Source organism: Impatiens glandulifera, chromosome 3, assembly GCF_907164915.1.
Source record: "Impatiens glandulifera chromosome 3, dImpGla2.1, whole genome shotgun sequence".
Lineage (NCBI taxonomy): Eukaryota > Viridiplantae > Streptophyta > Magnoliopsida > Ericales > Balsaminaceae > Impatiens > Impatiens glandulifera.
In genome coordinates, this window is record NC_061864.1 from 2,282,199 (window position 1) to 2,305,450 (window position 23,252).

General features: G+C 33.6%; 3 protein-coding genes across 4 annotated transcripts; all 3 read right to left on the reverse strand.

Moving 5' to 3' along the window:
- Nucleotides 1-18: 18 nt before the first annotated feature.
- LOC124931757 lies at nucleotides 19-2,818 on the reverse strand. The gene is made up of 5 exons (XM_047472309.1): nucleotides 2,730-2,818; nucleotides 1,960-2,482; nucleotides 552-1,731; nucleotides 411-479; nucleotides 19-332 (listed from the first exon to the last, which is right to left on the reverse strand). Exons 1-5 carry the CDS (start codon nucleotides 2,776-2,778, stop codon nucleotides 327-329), a joined length of 1,827 nt encoding a protein of 608 aa, XP_047328265.1. The 5' UTR covers nucleotides 2,779-2,818; the 3' UTR covers nucleotides 19-326.
- Nucleotides 2,819-4,232: 1,414 nt separating this feature from the next.
- Nucleotides 4,233-12,585, reverse strand: LOC124929024 (lon protease homolog 2, peroxisomal-like). 2 transcript variants are annotated; one of them, XM_047469280.1, is made up of 17 exons: nucleotides 12,312-12,585; nucleotides 11,757-11,869; nucleotides 11,567-11,669; nucleotides 11,156-11,325; nucleotides 10,083-10,174; nucleotides 9,344-9,523; nucleotides 9,166-9,249; nucleotides 8,356-8,486; nucleotides 7,987-8,188; nucleotides 7,687-7,893; nucleotides 7,110-7,240; nucleotides 6,270-6,483; nucleotides 5,644-5,946; nucleotides 5,296-5,490; nucleotides 4,826-5,071; nucleotides 4,659-4,760; nucleotides 4,233-4,568 (listed from the first exon to the last, which is right to left on the reverse strand). In XM_047469280.1, exons 1-17 carry the CDS (start codon nucleotides 12,416-12,418, stop codon nucleotides 4,485-4,487), a joined length of 2,664 nt encoding a protein of 887 aa, XP_047325236.1. In that variant the 5' UTR covers nucleotides 12,419-12,585; the 3' UTR covers nucleotides 4,233-4,484. The 2 variants fall into 2 exon arrangements, with proteins under 2 accessions (XP_047325236.1, XP_047325235.1); XM_047469279.1 differs by having other exon boundaries at nucleotides 11,567-11,675; nucleotides 12,312-12,584.
- Nucleotides 12,586-15,121: 2,536 nt separating this feature from the next.
- On the reverse strand, nucleotides 15,122-22,353 carry LOC124931868 (O-fucosyltransferase 38). The gene is made up of 11 exons (XM_047472444.1): nucleotides 22,014-22,353; nucleotides 21,367-21,445; nucleotides 19,870-19,937; nucleotides 18,663-18,751; nucleotides 18,322-18,499; nucleotides 17,301-17,429; nucleotides 16,853-16,989; nucleotides 15,979-16,192; nucleotides 15,696-15,880; nucleotides 15,528-15,623; nucleotides 15,122-15,388 (listed from the first exon to the last, which is right to left on the reverse strand). The coding sequence occupies exons 1-11, from the start codon at nucleotides 22,218-22,220 to the stop codon at nucleotides 15,259-15,261; spliced, it is 1,512 nt and encodes a 503-aa protein (XP_047328400.1). The 5' UTR covers nucleotides 22,221-22,353; the 3' UTR covers nucleotides 15,122-15,258.
- Between the last annotated feature and the right edge of the window lie 899 nt (nucleotides 22,354-23,252).

Sequence of the window (23,252 nt, forward strand, 5' to 3'; positions counted from 1 at the left end):
ACTATGAATAGACAATTCTACATTAGACCAAAAGAGCAGACTCACAATGCAAAAGGTTTAATACTAATGATTAGGATATCAACATCATTTGAGCTACCATCAACATATAAACAAAAAGTTTCATCCATTTTGTTAGACATTCCTTAGTTTCATTATCATGGATGTCAAAATACTAACTAGTAACTACAACCAAATACCCCTAATACAAAACCACAAAATAAAACACAAACAAGAGTTTGGTTTACTAAACCACAAAAAGAAACACAAACATCAGGTTTGGTTGTGTCTGCACATCAGAAGACTTCCTCTTTTTTCATAAACCTGGTTCATTCCTGTTATAAACCAAGAAAATTAGCATATACATAACATTCTCAAAATATGTACAAAATTAAAAGCTAAAACCATATTACAGATGAGGTTGAGCTGCTTTCATTTCCGTTTGCATGACTCTGTCTTCTCCTTTTCCTTTTTTGCCTATCCTGAAATGTCGACAAACAGAGATTGGTAACGACTTTACAACAACACAAATGTTGAAACATAAACGGACTAACCTGGTTTGAACTAGGTTCTGTTGAATTGCTTGGATTATTTGGGTGAAGCTCTTCTTCTCCATACATATGATTGTCATCAATCAACTGCTTCACTATACTTTTTGCTCTCCTACACTTATAAAGGCTAACATTCGCATTTAGCTCTGTTAAGCACAGTTCTTGAATTTGACGATAAGTGATCCTCGGTTGAGAAATTATCTTGCTCATAAAGTAACTCGCAATGAAGCTTGATGTCACCACCTCCTTATTGTTGTTTTCGGATGGACAAGTATGTTTTGGAATATATGTCTTCACCTTAAATACCTTTGATCCAAAATCTTTACTTGCATAAATCATCCATCTGCAACCTTTTCCCTTGCAGGCAAACTTTATCCTATTGGGTTCACTTATTTCAACACGAATTGGCAGTTTCGTTTCATATATGTACCTGTTAATAACTTCTCTGAACTGCTTCCTATTACCAAAAGTCATTCTTAATATAAACTTCTCAGATCCAACACCACGTCCAAGCCGGTAAACTCTGCTAGTCCTTGTGTAATATTCGCCACTTTCCGAGCCTTCAAAAGTGCTTCCCAAGTCAGAATCGGAAAAATCAAACTCAGATTCATCAAAACCGTGCAGATCATGATCATCAACAACAATGATATCTTCATAATCACCTTTAGCCATATTTCCACCGTCAAATCCCTCAACATTGTAAGCTTTCTCATTACCATGAGCTGAAACATGCACAAATATTAGATTCTTGTTGCTATTAGTACTATCTGAGCAACAAGTGTGCGTTGGAATATAGTCCTTCACCTCAAAAATATTTTGATTAAATTTATGGCATGCATAAATCATCCAATTGCAATCTTTTCCCTTGCAAAAATACTTGATCCAATATGGGTCACGTATTTCAACATCAACAGACACTTTTGCTTCTTCTGCATACTTAGTTATAACTTCTTGGACTTCCTTCATATCATTAAAAGTCATTCTTGAGACAAACTTCTCACATGTAACGCCATGTAAGAGCTTGTTAACTTTGCTACTTCTTGTATAATCTTCACCATCATCAACAGAGACATCTTCTTCATAGACACCATTGGACCCAACTTTCTCATTAACAAGAGCATTTTCAATAGGAGTTGTTGTTATTGGCACTTTAACTAATGGATTGGTAATATGCTTCATTTTACTGTAACAAAACACAAAAAGACAATTATATTAGAGATACTCAGAGTTGTATAGATTATGCCCTGTAAGATATTGAATGCTAGAAATTACTAGCCCAAATTAGATTCTGGAGTAGGATATCAAAGCATTATAATAGCAACATAAACAATCCCCAAAATAGTAATGAAAGAAACATTAATCACACGCACACAAACAGCACAGTATCTATCTATATGATGTGGTGACTTACAGAGGGGATTGCCGAAGACGCTGCCGACGCAATGGCCGAAGAAAGCAGTTGATTCTATCATAATGAGGCACGATTTCTTCTCCTCCTCCTTCATTTTCACTTTCAAACAGAACCTGCTGAAACATTTCAGGAACAACTCCAGGTATAGTTTTTTGAGTAGGCAGTGGTTGTACACTATCTTGACTTGAGTATGTAAGTGGTGACTTCTCTACTATAGTGACACACAGTGGTGACGAAGTGCTACCCGAAATCAACCGTGATAAATATGTGCCCAAATCGTCATCTTCATCAATAACAACAGGGGGAAAATTTGGGTGAACCTCATACATGACTTCAATCACTAAATCATAGGTAGACTTTTGCACTTTAATACTATGATAGATGATATCAACTAATTCGGCAAATGTAGTATTTTGGGGTATATCAAAAGTTTTACATGAATTTGCACAGAAAGACCTAACACCATCCGCTGCAATTTTCCATTCTCCATTATACATAACAAATACTTCAGCAAATATTTCAGCTGCAATTGAAAACAATAATACTATCAATTGCGTACCATTTAAATGCAATTACTCACTAAAAATGATCGGGTCGCAAGACGCAACCGCATTCGCAAAGACGAAACCGCATTCGCGTGACATTCGCGTGACGCAACCGCAATTTGCTGCAACGGAGACATTTATACCAGTATACCAATCCCTAAACCCTAAACATAACTATGCGTTCAACTAAGAAATAAACAACAAGAGAAGGAGAAGGAAGCATACCAGTACCGGACATCATGGTTCCGTCGTCGGGATTCCGTTTTCGGGCCATTTATGTTTTAAGAGAGAACAGGAGAATACCTTGAATAGAGAGAAAATGGAAGAAAGAAAAGAAAAAGAAAATGGAATAAAGTATATTAAATAGCATGGATGGTGGACTTTTTACTATGCATCTGATTGCAGTTTCACAACTGATGGGTTACGTCTCGCGACGAATACAATTTTGTAAAAAAAAAATATGAAGTGTTTTGCCGTGCATTTAATTTTATACGCCGATAACCAACTCATTTATTTTTTTTAGGGTCGTTTAATTGCATTTCCCTTTTAAGACTGAGAAGTGAGACTTATCTATCTGTATTTGGCGCCATTTTATTTGATTAGGGCTAATTGGGAAGCGGTTGGCATAGTAAGTTTTTAGCGCGAATAAAGAGCCACTGCTTTGATTTCCAGCTTATTCCCTAGTTAAAATCATTTAAATTTAAATTAAATAATTATATTTACCATACAAATTATTATTATTATATATATATACATATATATATATAATATTTTAAAATCATGATATATTTTAGTTAAGAAGAGTGTTATCTAGGAGAGAGTTTGCTTCCAATAAAAAAAAAAGTAATAAGTTTGAGCTTTCTTGGGATTATTTGTAAACAATAAGAATAAGAATTTGATAAAAAAAAAAAAAACTCTCAAACACGAAACGAGTCCCTAATGTTATTATTAAAGTAATTAAAGTTATGGCCTAATTCACATATCACTTCATAAGTTAACTCATCTTTAGAAATCTTTTTCTAAACGCACAAACTAAATAATTTCTTTTTATGCGATGTCTATTATTTTTTAACTAATTAATTTTGACAATATATAGTTAATATTTTGTTATTATTAAAATACACTAAGAATATAGTTCTTTAAGTTAGTATTTAAAATATACATCTAAAATTAGTCTTATAAAATATTTAATATTTTTAAAATAAATTCTTAACATACTCTTTTTAAGAGTTCTATTGTTTCATTTCAAATAAATTCATATATATTTGTTCTAACTTTTTTTTATATACAGAATGCGTCCAGTTGAATCATAGATTTTCTATTTAAAAATCATACATTCAAATAATTGAATTACATTAAATTAACTATATTTATTTAATTATTATCTTTCTACAACTTGTAATTCACAAAAAAATATATATGTAATGAATGGTTATTATTCACATCACATAATCTATATTATTGATGATATAATTTTAACAAACTTTGTAATAAATAACTCAGATTATACAACTAACTATTTGATAACACTTAACCAATTTACATTACATATATATTTCATATAAAAAACTAAGAATAAAATATTAATTATATACTGATTTTAATTAAACCAAAATTAAAATTAATTGAAGGACCAAAATCAATACAAAATAATAATCTTAAGTCAATTTGATTTAAGCCAGAAGTTTGTTCTCAAATTTAACAAGTATAATGGCATTTATAGATTCCATTCAAAGAGGTAAATATAAGATTTTTTTTACAAGTAGATTGTATTTATATAGGTGGATTGTATATTTGACAAATTTATTCTAATAGAGTTGTAATTGATATTTAACCCATTATTATAATTATTGTCTAAGGCCCAAACGCAAATAGACAAGGACTACGGGCGTGTGTTTAGTAAACGTAACAGGGCCTGACCCCGTCCCAAGGCCAAGAGAGTTAACCTCAAAAGGAGGAAAGGAAAATGTGTAAATCCAGTTATAACTTTGAATGCTTTCTCCATGGATAACCTCCTTCAAAAGCCTGTTCTAACACATCCTCCATCCTCTTAGCAAGTAATATCTGTTTGTTTATTCATTCATTCATTCATTCATCCATGGTTTAGGAATGTTACTAAGAAGGAAGGAAGGAAAGAAGTTTTAGTCTACTTACCTCAATGCTTGAGAGCACATGTGAAGGTATTTCAGCCAAGTCTTTGGCATTTCTCTCTGGAAGAATCACCCTCTTTATGCCATTTCTATGTGCAGCCAGAACCTGCACACACAGCCATAATTAGCATTTTTGGAAAACCACATATAATAGAGAGAACTATTTCGCACCTTATCCTTTATTCCACCAACAGGTAATACATGACCCCTAAGGGTCAGTTCTCCAGTCATTGCTGTATCAGATCTTACACTCCTCTGACTGAACATCGAAACTAATGATGTCACAAGAGTCACACCAGCTGAAGGTCCATCTTTTGGTATAGCACCAGCAGGGAAATGGATATGAATGTCCTTTCCATCTAGTAAATTTATTCCCTTTGAAGAAACCAACTTCAGTTCTTCTGCTCTCGATCTTACCTACAGTGTTTTCACAAAATTCTTTACAAGGAAAACTACTAGGGTTTTCTAGACCAAAAACAAGATGAGAAGTTAGAGAAATCAGAATAAACCAAACTCATCATCTGTATTGGATAATTAGAAGTAAGATTGAAGCTTTAAATTCCTCCTTTAAATGAACTCCTCTCTTCATTCATTTGGATGTTCAAGAATAAAAGAAAATGTAATGTGAAGCAAAAGCATACCCAAGTCAAAGCTATCTGTGCTGATTCCTTAATAACATCACCAAGTTGCCCTGTAAGATGTAGATCACCCTTGCCAGCCATCCCAGAAGCCTCAACAAACTGGACCTCCCCACCAAAAGCTGTCCACACCAATCCAATAGATACACCAGGAGTTGCAACTCGGACAGCAGTTTCTCTATCATCAAATTTTGGTGGCTGCATTTGAGCCAGAGATTTGATTATCAATAACAGATAAGCATGTAACAAATTCTAGTTACTTCCAAGAACAATCACAGCAATGTAATACTTATCTCTGACTGTTCGTTATATAGAATTGAAAGAAAATAATCTCATATAGTTATTGCTTACCCCTAATACTTTCTCCAGGATTGTCTCATCCACAATGTAAGGGGAGGTAATAGTATATGTATTTGACAACTCATTATTACTGATACCCATGGGAATAACCTCCATTTCTACATCAGTTCCATCAGTAATTCTGCTTTCAAGTACTGGTGAACCAAGCTGGTTGACACCTTTGCTGATTGGCACAGAATGTTCCTGCTCTGCAACCAACACCGCTGTTGCACGAGCTAGGGAAGCTAAGTTCCTTTCAAGGCTTCTGACACCAGCTTCTCTAGTGTATCTCTGAATAACAAGTTTCACGATATCCTGCCAAAACGATATGATAAACAAAGAAGATGAAGGGATTAATTCTGTCTTTTCAATACCAAGCAAACCGAAAGAACCAGGATGTAGAAGATTGTTAATATAATTTTTTATTAGAAACCATTGTTAATATAGAATTTTCCAAAAGTAACATTGTGTTTCAGAGGCTAATGCACAGTGTAAACCATGGCCAACTTTGGTAGAAATGTAGAAAGTAATCTAGTTTGCACCATATATAGAATTTGACGTGTTTGTTGAATCAGAAGACCAAGTATTCAAGGAGAAATTACATTATCACATTGAGTGTACATGAATTATATATATACCTCGGGGATTTGAAGGTATTCAGAGCTCAATCCATGTTGAGCCAGCACACGCGGCATTAGATGCCGCATTGCTATCTTCAGCTTTTCTTCAGGTGTATAACCAGGCAGCTCAATTACCTCCATTCTATCTAATAATGGAGGAGGAATAGGTTGCATCCTATTAGCAGTTGCCACAAAAACAACTTTTGAAAGGTCAAAAGGAACATTCAAATAGCTGGAGTGCTTCAGTTAAGGAACCACTTCAATAATTTATATCCATACAGAAACTCGTGGATAGAACGAACTGAAATCGGTCGAAGAGCAAAAAAAATATCGCCTAATCTTGCATTGATGAAAAGTACAGAAATTCCCTTCCTAATATCTACAGATTCCTAAATTCACTAGAATAAAGAAGGAATTCACAAAGAATGAATAAGAGAAAGGAGAATTGGAGCTTTCCACCAGTGACTAGAATTGGGTGGAATAATATTGTGCAATTAGTGGGAAAAAAATTAAAACAAATAGTGTTTTACCCTGGTGGATAATAAATATGATAGAATCAGAATATTAATACACAAGAACATGTCCTAGAACAGAATCATAGAAAGGTGTGCCAAATCTTCACATCATGCTCCAAATAAAATAAAGAAAATCCAAAAACCATTAGAGAGACATACTACTAAGTTGAAAGTCATAATTATGCTAGATTGGTTTCTCCACTAGGATATTGCACAGTAATACTCAGATATAGTGTCCAAAGCACTAAAGGAACTAACCATGAAAACAAAAGTACAAATAAGAAGGATACCCAAAGTGCCCACCAAAGTACATAAGATATATATAAACCAATGAGAAGGATACTGATCATTAAATGTCTTGTTTTGTTCAGGATCAAGAACTTCCAGGAGAGCTGAAGCTGGATCTCCCCGCGAATCTGCACCTGTCTTATCAATCTCATCCAGCAGCATAACTGGGTTGCAGACTCCAACTTTCTGAGTATCATGAGACAAGAAGAAGATTATACAAGAAGCCAATCCAATTAAGCTATGCTGTAAGAAAATTTGACAACCAGCTACAGTAACATATATTTTAGTTGCTTAGCTTAAGGATGCACTTCATAATTCAAAACTCTATCCTGCAAAGACATTATCTAACAGGAAAAGTAAAATAGCATGTTATAGTAAGATATCCTAGCAAAATATTCCTTACCATATAAGAAGGTTAGTTGATTTCATTATTTATTATGACAACAGCTAAGATGGAAACCATGCGAATTCAAGAGGAACAAGTATAACCGAAGTTCAACCTTCATGAATTGAACAAACACTACTCCAAACAATGTTATGCAACAGATAAACTTTTTTATTAGACTTTTATATGTATAAAGCAATATACTTATGATATGACACAACTCAAATTATCATGAAATGAGAAAAACCTTCAGTCCATCAATAAGACGCCCAGGCATGCTTCCAATATATGTCCTCCTGTGGCCTCTAATATCAGCTTCATCTTTAACACCACCTAGAGATATACGTATAAACTTTCTACCAAGAGCAGAAGCAATTGATGTCGCCAAAGATGTTTTCCCAACACCTGGTGGACCAACAAAACACAATATTGGACCCCTGGCCTCAGGTTTGAGCTGTAGACCAGACCAAATAAAACGTCCCAATATTAGACTCCACACAAAGAATAAATACTCATTTGAACAACAAATTGTGGATGGTTTATCAACCTTGCGGACTGCTAGATATTCAATTATCCGTTGCTTGACCTTGACTAAACCATAGTGATCACTGTCCAAACGCTCTCTTGCAGCTTTCAAATCTAATCCACATTCTTCACTGGCTTTTTGCCAGGGTAAATCTGAGAGAAGCTCCAAATAAACACGAGAACTGTTGTATCCAGGTTGCTGAGGCTGCATCTTTTTAAGCCTCCTGATAATCAAATGTAATTAGAGTGCTATATTCAGCCTGCCATGAACCTATAAGGAAGGATAAAGAATAGCATATACAAAGCATGTTCTGGAGATATCTCCATATGCACACAATTCACTCTCCAGCAAATATATGTTTCAGATCATCTATATATTAAAGTATGATACCTTAATTCCCTCTGTGCATGTTTGCAGATGTCTGAAGGCATATCTGCACTTTGCATCTTCTTTTCTAAGGTAGCCAAATCATCCTCCTCGTCATCATCATTGTCCCCAAGTTCCTCTTTTATAGCCCTCATCTGACAAGTAAAGAATTTCTAGTGAAGTCTACTCTTCAGGATGAATATAATAGACCTTTTTGGTTGATTTAGTCTACTCGGGAACAATAACCCAACTCAACACTCCTCCCCAGAGAAGCAGAAAGATATATGCATATTCAAATAAAGAAAACATGGAACATATATATATATAAGCAGAAAGATATGGTGATGATGAAAAGAAAAATGCATAAACACCAATTAGCTAGAAAGAGATCACTTTTATTTCTCTTTTGCAAGTATCCAGATAAGCATGTCTCATTTGAACATATTTTAACACTTAATTTTACAAGATTAGTTCATGCATAGCTAGAGAACAACACAAACAAAATAAATACAGAAAAATGCAAGCCTGTACCATTTATGGGTCTCAATGAGACAATTTGCATAAGGAAATGATGCATGGTGTAGATAAAAGGTTACTGTACTAAACTAGTTAAGAAGGATAATAATTTAAGCGACATTCAAAAGAAATAACCAGGTTTGAGCTATGAAGATGAAGGATTCGGATAGTCAAGCCAGTGAAGGCAAAGTTTAGTTTAGCACCAAATCAGAAGCATTTCAAGTATTATAAAATAATCTAATGAGATGAGACAACACCTCTTCACATAGTGAAGTGGAGAACTTAGCAAAATAAATTATTTGATGTAACAAAACAAACCTGCTGTCGTAGGAAAAATTCCTTTTGTGTCTTGGACAATTGCCCCTCAACCTTTTGTGTTATCTTTTCCGCCACGCGAATTGACTATTACAAGGTTGTAAATCAATTATTCTAATGTACCACCACGGCAACCAGAAGAAAGGAAACAGAAAAATGATGCTAGATATTGATGAATTACCTGTAAATGTCGATCAACCAACTCCGTAGCTTTTGAAAGTCTCACTTTAACATCGACTGAGTCCAACATTGCCAACTGTTCCTCAAAGCTGATCTCAAAGCTAGCAACAAAAATGTCAGCCAATTTATGTAATGGGAGTGTCTCCAAAAGAACCTTTGTCCTCCCACCAGTTTTTTGCTTCTACAAGGAATACAAAAAAATAGTCTCATGAGAATCAACCTCATGCATTACTCATAAACAATGTCTTGTGATCACAAGCACTCGCATAAGATACACCTTCATGCATAAATGCCTTTCACCAACTAAATCTTTAACTATTGAATAATACATTTGCATCACCCACAACAACCCTGAAAAAGCTAATTTGTTCCTGAAAAAGCAACTAAACAACTTTTCTATAAAGTAAAGCTTTTGATACCCTGGCAACTTGACTAAATCAGCCTTAACCCTTACCCGAAGAAAATGTCTTATACGGGCTTTAGATATTTTCAACCATAAGTTACATTAAACGGACATACACTGTGCTCAATAAAATTCTCATAAAAGCAGCAGACACAGTATCTTAGAACAGATCTTTGAAGCTGATATGGGCTTCTACATCTATGGAAAACTAAACAACTAAGCCCATAACTATGAAGTCAAAACAGTCAAATTGAGGGCTGCACATGGACTACAAAACCAGCTAAGCTAAAAAAATATCTACCATGAAATTATCATAGAAGTGAATAAGAACAATCACCTGCTCAAGAAGTGATACTAACTCCATTGCAGTAGCTTTAAAATGACGTGACAATGAAATGAATTCTGGGTCTTGTTCCACTTGTTCCATCTCTAATTTAGATCAGAAACACGGTAGCAATTCAGCATCTTGGCGAATCATGACTTAAAGCTCTCTACATTCAGATATCATTGATGATATCATAAAGCAAAGACATATCTTCCCTAGCTAACTAAGGATGACAAAGAATTGGATATACTAATACCGGAATATGATAAGAACAGGCAATATGAGTTTATTTATGTGGGTTTTTGTAGTCAAGGTACCTGACAAAACACCATTTATATGGAGACAATCTTCTTACTTCACCATTATGTCAGATATTGTAACTCCCTCGTCCGTGATGCATATGAGAATATATGATGTAGGTCGCAAACAATTGGGCCACCACAACCCAAGTCCTAAAAGGTGCCTATAAATTTCCCTATAGCTAATTAACCTATACGGAGTCCATATTTCATGTGATTTCCCGATGTGGAGCATCACAATCTCCTCGCATTCCAATATTAGTCCGGGTCTCATCCCCATTAACACTCTAGAAGTGATCCACGTGGCACTTTATTCCGGCGAGATTAAAGAGGTAGCCCCGTGACACTTTGTTCTACCACCGGGTAGGCTCTGATAAATAACTTGTTGTTGTCTTTGACTAAGTTTAGTTTTCAAATGTTTTTGTATCCATACAAATATACAAAAATAAAAGTATTTCCTAATGGGAATGATAATTGCTGCATTAATAGTGTAGATGACAAAAAAAGAAAACTAGGACTTGATAGATCAAGAGAGTCAGTGCCTCCAAAGATACCGTGCTTCAAATTACTATGGTATTACTTCCACAAAATATAAGTAATAATCTAATAAATAGATCATTTAGTTTAAGCCCCAAAGAATGAATAGAAGATAGTGAATAAGAAAGTCATATTTTTGGTCAAACACTGCCAAGGTACAAATTGATCTGCTGCATATCAAATGCATTTCTAAAGATTAAATTCTTGAATCAGTCTTTGAGAAAAGTTCTCATGGTGAAGTTCACTTACCAACTTTTTTCATTTCAAGAGGAGCAATGCGTGCTGTATAATATGTTTGACGAGTGTTGAGCTCCAGAACACTGAATCTACACAAGCCTTCAAGGATAACTGTGTAAGTTACCCTTCCACTTGGTTTTTCCACTCCTCTTGACAAATGCAATGCTCTAGCAGCAACTCCCCTGAAAATTTGACATCAAGAGTAAACCAACATCACTATTGGACAGATCAACCGCCTAAAGCGCATCGAAAATATATGAAATAAATAACTAGGAAGAAAAGCTGTAGAATGCTAGAGGCTTGAAAGGTTGAATACCAATCTGGAGTGGAACTACTACTTAACGAGACATCTACATGCTACATGTTTGTTTGCTAGGAATAGATAAGCAACCAGACACCATAAAAGATTCAGTCAATTTGTACCTTGTATGCCAATGGATTACTTCTTGCTGTTTTTTTCCATCGAGTTTGTGAGGATCTGATGCACCAACTTGTGGTTTTGAGATTCCATCCTCTGAATCAGCTCCTATTCCTAAGAAAAAAAATGGAAAACTTACATCCTTCCTCAATCCATGATCACTTTTACTACTAACTAAACTCAGTGAATAACCACCTGAAGAGAATACTGGACCCACTGATGTTGTCAGGGCTGCATCCCTAACTGGAAGGATCCCAATCAGCCCCTTATTCTCCTTCTGCCACAATTCTTGCTCCACAAGCTTCACACTGAAATACAACGACATATTTCATGAATTTTAATTCAAAGAGCTACAAGTTACTCTGCACATAATTCAAGCTAATGAATCCGTGAATAACTTGTCTGCAAACTGCCTCAAAAACTCTCGTTAATTAAATTTGAGAAATATGCAGTTATTTTATACCAATGCACCCTCATTACCGACGAAAATCTGTATAATCTGCCAATAGTTGCTGAGAAGCACTAAAAAACCTTGGTAAAGACTTATTGGACCCTACCTTCTTTAAATGAACACCTCGACCAACTGAATTATTGAGAAACTCAGAAGAGAGAAGCAAACAAACGATTCTAAAAAGAAGAAGCTAAAATTGAAGTGCATCAAATTGAATACGTAAAGATGTTCTTCGCCTTCTTGGCAAATGATTAAAGAAAACCGAAAAAGCTATTTCTAGCTGAATAAATTGGACTAACCTGTTAGGAGAGGTACAGCGAATACGTATGATTGCGCCGGGCAATAAAACCTTGTTCCTGAATGGAAGAATGGCCAGCCGGCCAGGAAGTTCCACCGGCTCCGCCATATAATCACACACACACACACACACAGAGATGAGTGTAACAACAGAAGTAGGGAGGGAAGAGAGAAATGATGATGATGATGAATCTCAAGATCAGCGAGCGAAGAAGATGACCGGAGTTCTCAAAATCGTTTTGTTTTCTCCTCCTTGTTCATATGATATATATGGCTTTGAATTTTAGATTCTTCTACTCTTCAACCTCAATGTGATATATTGTTATTCTGCACAAATTGTTATATTTTCAATATAGCCCCCATACTTCTTCTATTCTGCTTGCCGATTACAAACTTTAACCGTCTCAACTTTAATACTTTTTCTAAAATAATAATTAAAATATAATATCTCAATTTGTAATACAAAAATAAACAAGTTAAATATATTTAAATACAAATTTGTTAGGATAAGTGAGATTTAAGATAGCGTTAGAAAGACTTTTTAAATAATGACTTTTTAAATTAAAAAATATATATATAAATAAGAGTATTAGGTATTGTTTATTTTCTTTTAAATTCAACTATAATTATATATTACTTTATTTACTCTCTTTTTAATAAAATGATTTAATAACTACTAAAATAATCTATATATTATTATATATTAATAAATTTTAAATTTTATAAAAATAATATTAACTTTTCATTATTTCCCATAATTTTATTTAATAAAACTCAAATTTATTTAAATAAACTTAAAATTCTAAACTTATTTCGATTTAAATTATTTAAATAACTCAAAGCACTCATATATTATTTTACTTTTCTCCTTATCTATCACGTCATTCTATTTTATTAATCAAAATATTAACATACTTTCTATTTTAAATCATTAATTTTTATTTTATTTATATTTATCAATATTTTTTAAATATTTTTACCAAAATAAATTATCTCATCATTATAATTATCGACCATTATTATATTTTTCTTTTTTATATTTTATTGAAATAACTTTTATCCTAACAAACCTTAATTATTTAATCTTTCTTAAACTTATTAAACGTGTAAAATTGAGGATAAGACAGGTCAACGTGGTGGTTGGATAACCCCTAATTGGGTCTTGGTCCCATTGTTTGAAACTACAGTTTTTTAATAATTTTATATTAAATTTAGATATTTTTTTTATAAGAGGGTACTATTTTATTAATAAAGAAAAGTATCAAAAGGTTTGAGTTGTTGAGATACTATTAAAATATTAATATTTTACTATTAAGTATATTCCATTATCATATCAAAGAGAATTAACCATTAATCAATTTACATCAATTTTATTTTAATTTGATATTAAAGATTTGATTAAATTTGGTGAAACAAGTTTAAATAAAAGTATATAAAATTTTAAATCATGAATATATTTTATTTTGATTTAATTTAATTTTTGACAAAAAAAAAATCTACATAACAAATAAGACATAGAATATGAAATTATATGAATGTATATCCTAAACATAAGATTTCTTAGCTAATAAAATTTATATGTTTTAGTTAAATTATCAATTTCTTACAAGAATTCGTCTTTTTAAGATAAAACCTAATATATCATTATTTTGTTTTTGAGTTAGGTTTGTTATATATATATATATATATAAAAAAAGTAAAACAAAAATTTCACTACATCTCTTCAAATGAATTTAATAGTATACTTCTATTAAAGTAAATATAGCTAATGTATGAATCATAAATACAACAACACCATTGTGACAGGAAAATTAATACCTCATACCCAATAATACAATAGATATTATTTTAATGAATTACCTTAGTAGGTTCTCCAACTCTTATAAGAAATAAAATAATATACAATTAAGAAATTTGACTATAATTAATATATTTGCTTAGAATTAAAAATATTTGTTTATATATATATATATATATATATAATAAAAAATTAGTTTTATAAATTAATCGAATAATAATATATTTTTTTTCAATTCATAAGTTTCTCTCCATTCTGTTGTCTCTTTCGGAGACAAGTCATCAATAGTTTTATTTATTTATTATAATATTTTAATGAATTATACATTTTATCTCCTTCTCTCTTCTTGACTTTATAATAGGTCGGTCTTCTTTGTATGGTTTCACATTAAAAATGTGGGCTTAATTATCATATACATTTATTTAGCCGACATTGAATTAATAATGTACTATTGTCATAAACAATATAAAGTGCCAGAAGATTTAAGACGCTTAAGGTGATGAATCTTGAAAAAAATAGTTATTTTATAATAAGACATTGAGGAATTGATGAAAGAACAAATAGAAACAAAACAAAATATCTCCCACATTAAATTTTTAACAAAATAACCTCAAATTAAAAAAAATAAAAAATGTTCCCACATTTCAAAGAATTGAATAAATTCCTAACTAAAGATGATTAAAAAAGGTAAACATTTCATTTTATATGAACTTTGTTGCTTGTTATAAACACAAAGTTTGACGATAACCCACAACATAGCAACGAGACAAATTTTACAGGACAATTGTTAGTTAGATGATAAATCTATACCATTTATCTACCTTTTCTAATTGTTTGGTGGCATTGATTATTAATTTGATCATTGAAAGATACCCAAAAAAGTAGGCATACAAAGTAGCTAGGCCTAACAATTAAGTAAGTAATTTTCATCACTAACAGATTAGCTTCTTTGTGGATAATCAAATAGCCACCATGACTTTTGTCCAAATATAGAACAATGAAATCAAAGAAAAGTTGAAAAAACAAAATAATAATTTATTAAAGAACAAACTACAAGCCACTTACAATTGTATTATATCAATGAACAAATCAGATTTTCCAAAATTTGCAGAATCACATCTATCCATAGAATTTGGATTAAAAGCTGGCTTTCAAAGAGCTAGTTTAGAACCACATATACATTCGGGATATGGATTTTCATAAAACGACTCTTCTGTCCTGAATCGCGCCCTGCCTTTTATCCCTGGAGGTGGACCCCCTCTCTTCCTTGGAGCTCCTTGCCTGAATCGTAAAAATCAAAATTAAAAACCGGATGTACTTGCATACTTTGTCAAGATGGACAATTGAGATTTTCCTTTATGTTTGTAATATTTTGGAATAAAGAGACCAATAGGACTATACAAGATTGAAAAAGAATAACCTCTTCTTGTGTAGTTGTATAACCAGGTTTGACAGTGATTGTCCTTCTTTCAGTTGTCCACTCTCGAGCTTGTCAAATACTTCAACAAGACCCTTCCTACAAATTATAGTTACATGAGCAAAATGACGTTATGGTGAAAAGCTTTAGAATAATTTATATTCCACTTACCTATCAGGAGTGATTGTCTTCCTGTGATTTAGAAATCTGCGATGTCCCTCCACTGTTCTTGCCATGTTACCAGAATGTGATGGAACGAATACATCGCTCTCTACAGAAATTATATAATCAAGTGCTGCAGTTTGTGATGCGTGATTTCCAAATGTTTTCAGTTCTACTTCAGTTGTTAATGATTCCTGTCAGAATCAGACAAAGATCCACTTAACAGTGACAACTTGGCAGCATGAAACTATATTTGCAATGACATCAATTGAATAATAATAAAAAATGAAACCTTGGTAACTATGTTGGGAAAGTAAGATTTGAGCTCCGATAAGCGAGTGTTTCCACCATAAATTTCTCCAGCAGCAATGTAAATCAGTGTTGTATTGGAATAACCAAGAGCTTGAAGAAATATTCCAACTTCCATAGGAGTGAGTGGACAAAAGCCTCCTAATCTCTGCTCTGTAGAGTTTATATTCTTCATCTTCCAATGGCTTGTTTTTTCCCTATCAGACCAAAACAAAGACAAAACAAGAATGATCACATGGCTATAATTGATAGAAAAGGTCTTATACTTCAATTCTTATTTGAATTTTGTAAGAATAGAATTCAAATATTTACACCCTTGAACATAAGCTTTGCAAAGAATTCTTTCTTCTGTAAGAAAAAAGAAAAGAAAAAAGAAACCAAGCACAAAGAAGATCTAGTTTCAATTATAGTTCATTAGTTCATATGAAGTGACTGGTTTTTGAGAGATGACTTGGGACGAAATGCAGAAACTCTTTTCCTTCCATTTTCTATTTTTTGGGACCAGGTTTTTGTTTTCCTTATTCTCGGGGTGGATACAACATCCCACCACCATGATCCCACTTCAATTACAGTGCTTTCATTAGGAACCGAATCTTATACCTCTAGTCTCTTAATTCAACACTGTTATCACTTGAACTATTCTAGGTGGGTTCCTTAAGTTCTCTTTTGTGAATTTTGAGTGGTTGATGAAAAATTGATAAGACAATAAGATGGCTAACTATATAGTTTGGAAATTTCTTTAACAGGAAATAGTGAATTATTATTTAGGGTGAAGCACAAAATATTCAGTTAGTTGAAACTTGAAAGCATAGAACAAAACCACTGATAAAATGTATAAACAATCGAACAACTTTCACCTCATTATCTTCAACTCTTCAGATTCCACATCAGTTAGACCATAGGTACAGCCCGTGAAGGATAGCATGTCTTTCTCATATCTCAAATGGAGAGCTATATACCGTTCTGCGCGTGATCTCAGCCGCTCCACCAGCTTCTGTGGTGTCACCGTCATGTATTTTAAGAACCTAATTTAAGAGAATCCCCATAGGAGGTCTTAAATACATATAGAAGAAAAGAAAATTTGGCATTTATCTTGTTTCAAAATTTTATGCTGGAGGATTCATCAATGAAATAAAGATGAACCAACAATTTAGCAGCATTGCTGATTTGGAACATCATAAAATCTTGGGACCATGCAAAATTGGGCAAGTCAAGCCAATCACCTATTCAAGCTAGGACATGACTTTAGATATTAAATATAACAGTAAATAAAAGCAGTTCAATAGTGTTCATTTTATTTCATACCTCCCCGAAGCTTGTTATAGGAGGAGAGAATTGAAGAGCGTAATAAAGGGCTCGGCATCTCAACCTCTGGATATCAATAGGCAGATCATTATTTGCAAGTCTAGAATCAGACTTGGCCACATGGATTACCTGCAAAAACAAATTTTAAACAAGGTAACAATTTGAGAAATTCATGAGGGTTCAACTGGGCAATATCAGCAACTGTATAGAACATACAGCTAAGTTTTAAGCAATGGACTTGGACTAATTAATGGATCCAAAGATAAAACTTGTGTATCACGAGAAACAAATGGTAATTTATCTCACAATAAAACTATTTCTTGAATAGATGTGTCTTGTAGCCACATAAACCCTATGTACTAGAGTACGAGTTATATGCACCTTAGACTAAGCAACTAAATCACCACAGCCCACACACACAAAAAAAGAGGGGGAGCATATGGCTTCCAGGTTAGTTAAATGTTTTTTTTATTGTTGGAAGCTAGCATGACCCCACAGACATGACATCCACTTTAACTTATGGCTGCCCGGTTAGTTAAATGTTATTATTGAAAATAGTGTAATATTAACTTACGACTCCATCTTACCCTTCTAGGCTTCTACCATTCTATTCTCCCATCAATGTGGAACACGCAATTCCCTTGTTGAGGAATTGAGGAAATTAAATTTTGTGCACCTTGAGCTCACATAAATTGAAACACCACAACCTTCCAGAGAGCTCATAAAAATTGTATTTGCGGAGTTATTAATATAGATCTTTCAGTGCTCATATAGCATAGAATGATGTCATCCACATTCTAGTTAAAACAAAATAGCATTTCAGGCAAGTCCTTTCTTGAGGAACAAAATGAACAATTAACTGAAGAAGGTGATGGCAGCAATACATTTAATTGAAGAAAGTGATGGCAATAATACATCTAAATGAAGAAGGGAAAGACTGTTCAGAAATTCCTGAGAATGGAAATATTAGCAGCTCTGAATGTACACTCTTAAGGGACTTTAATACTTTGAAGATGCATACCTGGTACTCCTTCCACATTTGTTTCATCTCCTCATAGTAGCTCATTCCAGCCCATGAAGAAAAATGTTTCCTTGCTCGAGGAACTGATTCTAGTTCTTTGGGAAGCTCTTTCACTATCTTAATATCTCCATTCAGTGTTGTTATGAAATGTTCTTCATCAAACACATCAGAAAATGAGCTGTTACCAGAAGCCAATATCCAGCCAGCATTTATTGGTGTTAGTTCATATACCAACCGGAGATATAAAATGATTCATCAAAAATATATTCATATTAATAATACAGAATTAAAACTTAACACAAATATGAAGTTGAATCATAGAAATATCTGTAGTTGCATACCTGGAATCCTGCCAAAATGAGCGCTTGTCTAACTGAGGAATAACCAATGTTGCATTCAAAATGTATGCCACAGCAACCATGTCAGCTATCTGCACACAAGACCAGTAACAAAGTGAGTAGGATGCTAAGATGAAGAAGTCTTCATGCACTTAATGCCTTAGGCATGATGAGGATATCAGCTATAAGAATAGGACAAAAATGGGCCACCACGAAATCGCCAAAATAAGATACCAAGAAAGCACCATATAACTAATACCCTCATATATAACCTTCAATTCCAGTTGTGGACATTTTTTAGGACAAGGCCTAATTGACATTATTTATTTAATCCTTTTTCTTTTACAAAGAGTGAAGCTTGTATAGAATGAATGTTAGCAAAGATTGCGATTCCACATTACAAGCAAGTAGCAAAGAGCAGAGAAAAAAGAAAACCCCCAAATGAGGCTTCCATTTGAAGAATGCTCATCATCTTAAATCCCTTCCCCTTCACAATAATTTGATCTCCAATCTCCCTTTGATTTTCTAGAGGACTTAGTTGCAACTTTTCACAAAGATCATGTGTTACATCGTCACTCTTATCTTCTTTCCTCCAATTTCCTTCTTGATTTGATTGCAGGAAATGTTCTCTTTCCACTATTGATTTGAATGAACACAATCTTCTTTCCTCAAATTCTCTTTCCAGTAAAGGTTTGATTGAGCGCAATATTTCATCAAAATTGATATATTCATTTCTTCACTCACCAAATTAATCTCTCCTTTTTTCTTCTCAACTCACTTTTGACCTAGAATAGATACTCTCCAGAGTACACACCTAGAGAATGTATTTCACATAGAAGCATTCTTTAGTCAATAAGATTACATAAACCATTCATTTATTGATATAGATGGAAGCATCGAATAAGGCTAGTTCAAGCATGAGGTCCCACACAGTGTTGGACGATAAATTATTGAGGACCACACGGCACGTCACATAACCTTATGAACAGTGGAGTGATGGCAGAATAGGTTTTTGAGTTATAAAGAGAATTGAAAGTATATCTCATGATACCAGTAACAATAAAGAACTTAGGGATGCATATAATAGCTAATCCAATGAAAAGATTTAGGCTCAACAAGTTAAATCCATTCTACCACACGAGTTTATAGAAGCTGAAAGCAAGGATAGTTACTAGCTATGGAGAAACATGAGAGAGAGATTATGACTTACACCAGTGCGCATCTGATTCAGCCCACCATTACTCTTGACAGTGATGTAACGGTCCCATCCTTCACTAGCTGAGATAAAGAAAAATGTAGTAAGAGAAAGTTACAAAGAGAACAGGGCAAGATGTTTGCAAAACTAAGAAGAAACAACTTCCAAAAAAGGCAATCGTTAATGAAGACAATTGCAAATGTTCCAAAAAAGAACTAACATATATAATTGTCTGCTTCAAGCACTAAGAGACGGATCACACGCTATCCAGTGACTTTCTAGAATGTAGAAGTTTCTGTCGACTTCTGTAAATTCTAAATCAAACAACAACTACTGCCTAGCACAATGTCTGTGAACTAGCCAAATGCAGCTTCAAATGATGGTAGAAATTCTGAAGCTTCTTAATGTGCAATCTTTAAATAAGAGAGCTAGGTCATGTAGAGTAAAACTAATGTGACTTCATGAGAGGTAGTTTAATGGTCCCTCTCCTAAGGATAAAGGACAGACTACCTTGTGAGACCTAGTCATCTAGCCTCTATTTACTGAAGTTTTTTGGGGGGAAACAGCTTATTGCCGTTTGATTAAAATAAAACCCCCAAAAGTGTCCTTACAAACAAGTTTTGAAAGGAAAGTGAAAATACAAGCCATTTTCACACAATCACAAATTTGAAATCTAATCTATAAAGCTCAATTTACTGAAGTTTTAAGCTAATGAGAAGAAAGGAAGGCTAAATCTTCTATACATCAGTTACAAGCTAGCAAAACTAGAGGCCTCATGCAGCTGTCAGAAGAACCACAATGTAATATTGAAGACTGTTTTTCCTCTTTCACTCTATAATTGAATTTGAGGAGAAAACTGGAAGATTCAATGAGAGAAAACTACATAATTTTCATTATGATTCATATAGTGAATATAACAAGAAGTTAGTTGAGGCATCATGCTAGGTTCCATAACATTACAATCCCATAAAAATGTTCAAGAGTTCCAAAATATCCTCCAGAGAGACTCACCATATGTCTCATCCTATGTATCTCTTATAAACTTCTCTACAGACATCAGATTCAAGATAACATGAACTAACAAATCAATGCATGAACGTGTCTTCATATTTACAGAAGCCAAAAATTCCTTGAGCGCATCCATGATATTATGCCTCATGTGATGTAAAAAAATTTAAAATCTACATGACTTCCTTTTAATCCATCTGGCAGAAGTTAATGAAAGAAGTTTTCAGAGGTGATAAACACATCATTGTGGCTAACAGAATTCTTAATGATTCATGCATGCAAAAAAAACATAAAGAAGAAGATTGATCTGAAGCATAATTAGTCAAAAACGAAAATCTAAATCCTCGCAAAATTATCAAGGTATGTGTTCCAATTGAACTACATTTACTCGTTATTTCCATTTACCTAGCAAAATATTTCCATGATTGTCAATCACTTCTACCCACAAGTAAGACTATATGTCACATTTAGTTGTAGTAGAGGGATTGAAGAATGGTATTTGACCTTTATATTTTGTTGTAGGCTTCACACATGGGTGTAAGCCATATTGAGTCGGAGCTCCCCACAGGTGTTCATCTACAAGCTGCATATGTTTTATTCAAACAACATCATTAGAAGGAAAACAATCACAAGTCTTTTTCAAACAAAAGAAAACAATCACAAGAGTCTAACATGTCAGATGTTGACGTACATCTTGTAAGCAATGATATTATAGTTAAATAGCAAAAAAAAACACCGAAAGATGTTATATAACAAAGGAAAATGCAAATCATCCATAAACCAGACTCAATTCACCGATTGTAGTTTCAAATGACTAAAATTAACCATTGTTGAAATTGGTAAGTGGGCTCAAATAAACCATTACCCAAAAGAGCTCCTAGGACATTCCTAGGGGGGACTCTTTTCAACTGAATTATTAGGTATCAATCTCGAACTCTAATACATTGGAAGGAACAGTCTAGTGCAATGAAATCAGCACCAACTGAATGCTAATCTATTCTCCAGAAGAAGGAACTCCCAGGCTAGCAAGCCCTAACACATGCAAAAGCTAAGAAACGATCTAGGTGGAGGGACAGAGTAACAACAGTCGACCATGGGAGATGATCCTTGAAGTAGCTTACTATAATAAGAAATTGAAGAGAGAAGTGTACCTGAAGGGACGGAGAGTATTCTGAAAGGGGGTTTTTAATCATTTCATCTTGTTCTAGAAGATGTTTGCTGTAGAAGATGAAGATGAAGAATGAAAAGGTAAATAGGAAGATTATGTAAATGGCAATCGAGTATGGAGTTGGTTTTCTTTGAAATGTTTTGGCAGCAGCGAATCTGGAGTTGGATGAACGGACGTTGGCGGCGGCCATGTCTCCGGTCGATCAGAATAGACGACGGCTATCTCTCATTTCTCTTTCTCACAGAGATCGCACTTTCTTGAACAGTAATGAATCAATGATACTACTGGATATGGAAATGAAATCGTAAAGACAGATCGTCGGTCGACGACGCTTTCCTTTGTATTATTGGAGATGATGATGATGATCCATATGGATTAGTGACGGCATTGGGCGGATCGGGCCGGATTTACCGATCAGACGGAAATTTGAGGAAACGACCCGCTGATGTGCGGCCCATAATTTTAATAGCGCTGGTGACTCTTTTTTTTTTTCACGAAAATGTCCCTAATGCGTCACGCATCCTCAGGTTACGTGACGCAATTTTTTATTTTTTTATTTTTCAAAAAATTTTAATTATGAAAATTTTTGGACGAAAATGCCCCAGTTGCGTCACGCAACTCCGTTGCGTTACGCAATCGCGTCACGCAACTCCAGTTACGTCACGCAACCCCAGGTGCGTCACGCAACCGCGAGACGAAAAAAAAATTGAAAAAAAAAAAAATCAGTTGCGTCACGTAACTGGAGTTGCGTTACGCAAGGGTATAATTGTCATTATAAAAAGGGTCACCAGCGCTATTAAAATTATGGGCCCGCACCATCCGTAATTAGGCCTATCTGGAGGGTCATTTCCTCAAATTCCCCGATCAGACCGCCTATACGATTTTGCAATAAAAATATATTTGATAAAGAAAATTTTAAGTTATTTGAGTTTTTATTAATTTAATTATCAACTGTTCTTCATTATTAAAAATTTAAATTTAATAAAAGTAAATAAAATTATTTTAATATTTTAAGTGAATTTATAATTATGATAACTATGTTGCAATGCTTTTTTTAGTTTATTTAAATTTGTGAGTTAGTTGTAAATTTTTAAAATCGAATTTATTTTAAATTAGTATTAGTTATATATAATTAAATATATCTATACATGGTTAATTTTTTTTTAAAAAGGTATAAAAATAATAATAAGCAAATGAAGTTATACAAGAATTATATTTATAA

Excerpts from the sequence above, each read along its gene's own strand:
- LOC124929024 (XM_047469279.1), bottom strand. The coding sequence starts at position 12,418 with ATGGCGGAGCCGGTGGAACTTCCTGGCCGGCTGGCCATTCTTCCATTC. Across the intron at positions 11,326-11,566 it reads GTAATCCATTGGCATACAAG|GGGAGTTGCTGCTAGAGCAT; the intron begins GTACAAATTGAC and ends TCAAATTTTCAG. Across the intron at positions 6,484-7,109 it reads AACAAGACATTTAATGATCA|CTATTTGAATGTTCCTTTTG; the intron begins GTATCCTTCTCA and ends GAAGCACTCCAG.
- LOC124931757 (XM_047472309.1), bottom strand. The coding sequence starts at position 2,778 with ATGGCCCGAAAACGGAATCCCGACGACGGAACCATGATGTCCGGTACT. Across the intron at positions 2,483-2,729 it reads AACCATGATGTCCGGTACTG|CTGAAATATTTGCTGAAGTA; the intron begins GTATGCTTCCTT and ends TTTCAATTGCAG. Across the intron at positions 1,732-1,959 it reads CGTCTTCGGCAATCCCCTCT|TAAAATGAAGCATATTACCA; the intron begins GTAAGTCACCAC and ends GTTTTGTTACAG.
- LOC124931868 (XM_047472444.1), bottom strand. The coding sequence starts at position 22,220 with ATGGCCGCCGCCAACGTCCGTTCATCCAACTCCAGATTCGCTGCTGCC. Across the intron at positions 19,938-21,366 it reads GCCTACAACAAAATATAAAG|CTAGTGAAGGATGGGACCGT; the intron begins GTCAAATACCAT and ends TCTTTATCTCAG. Across the intron at positions 17,430-18,321 it reads AAATGTGGAAGGAGTACCAG|GTAATCCATGTGGCCAAGTC; the intron begins GTATGCATCTTC and ends TTGTTTTTGCAG.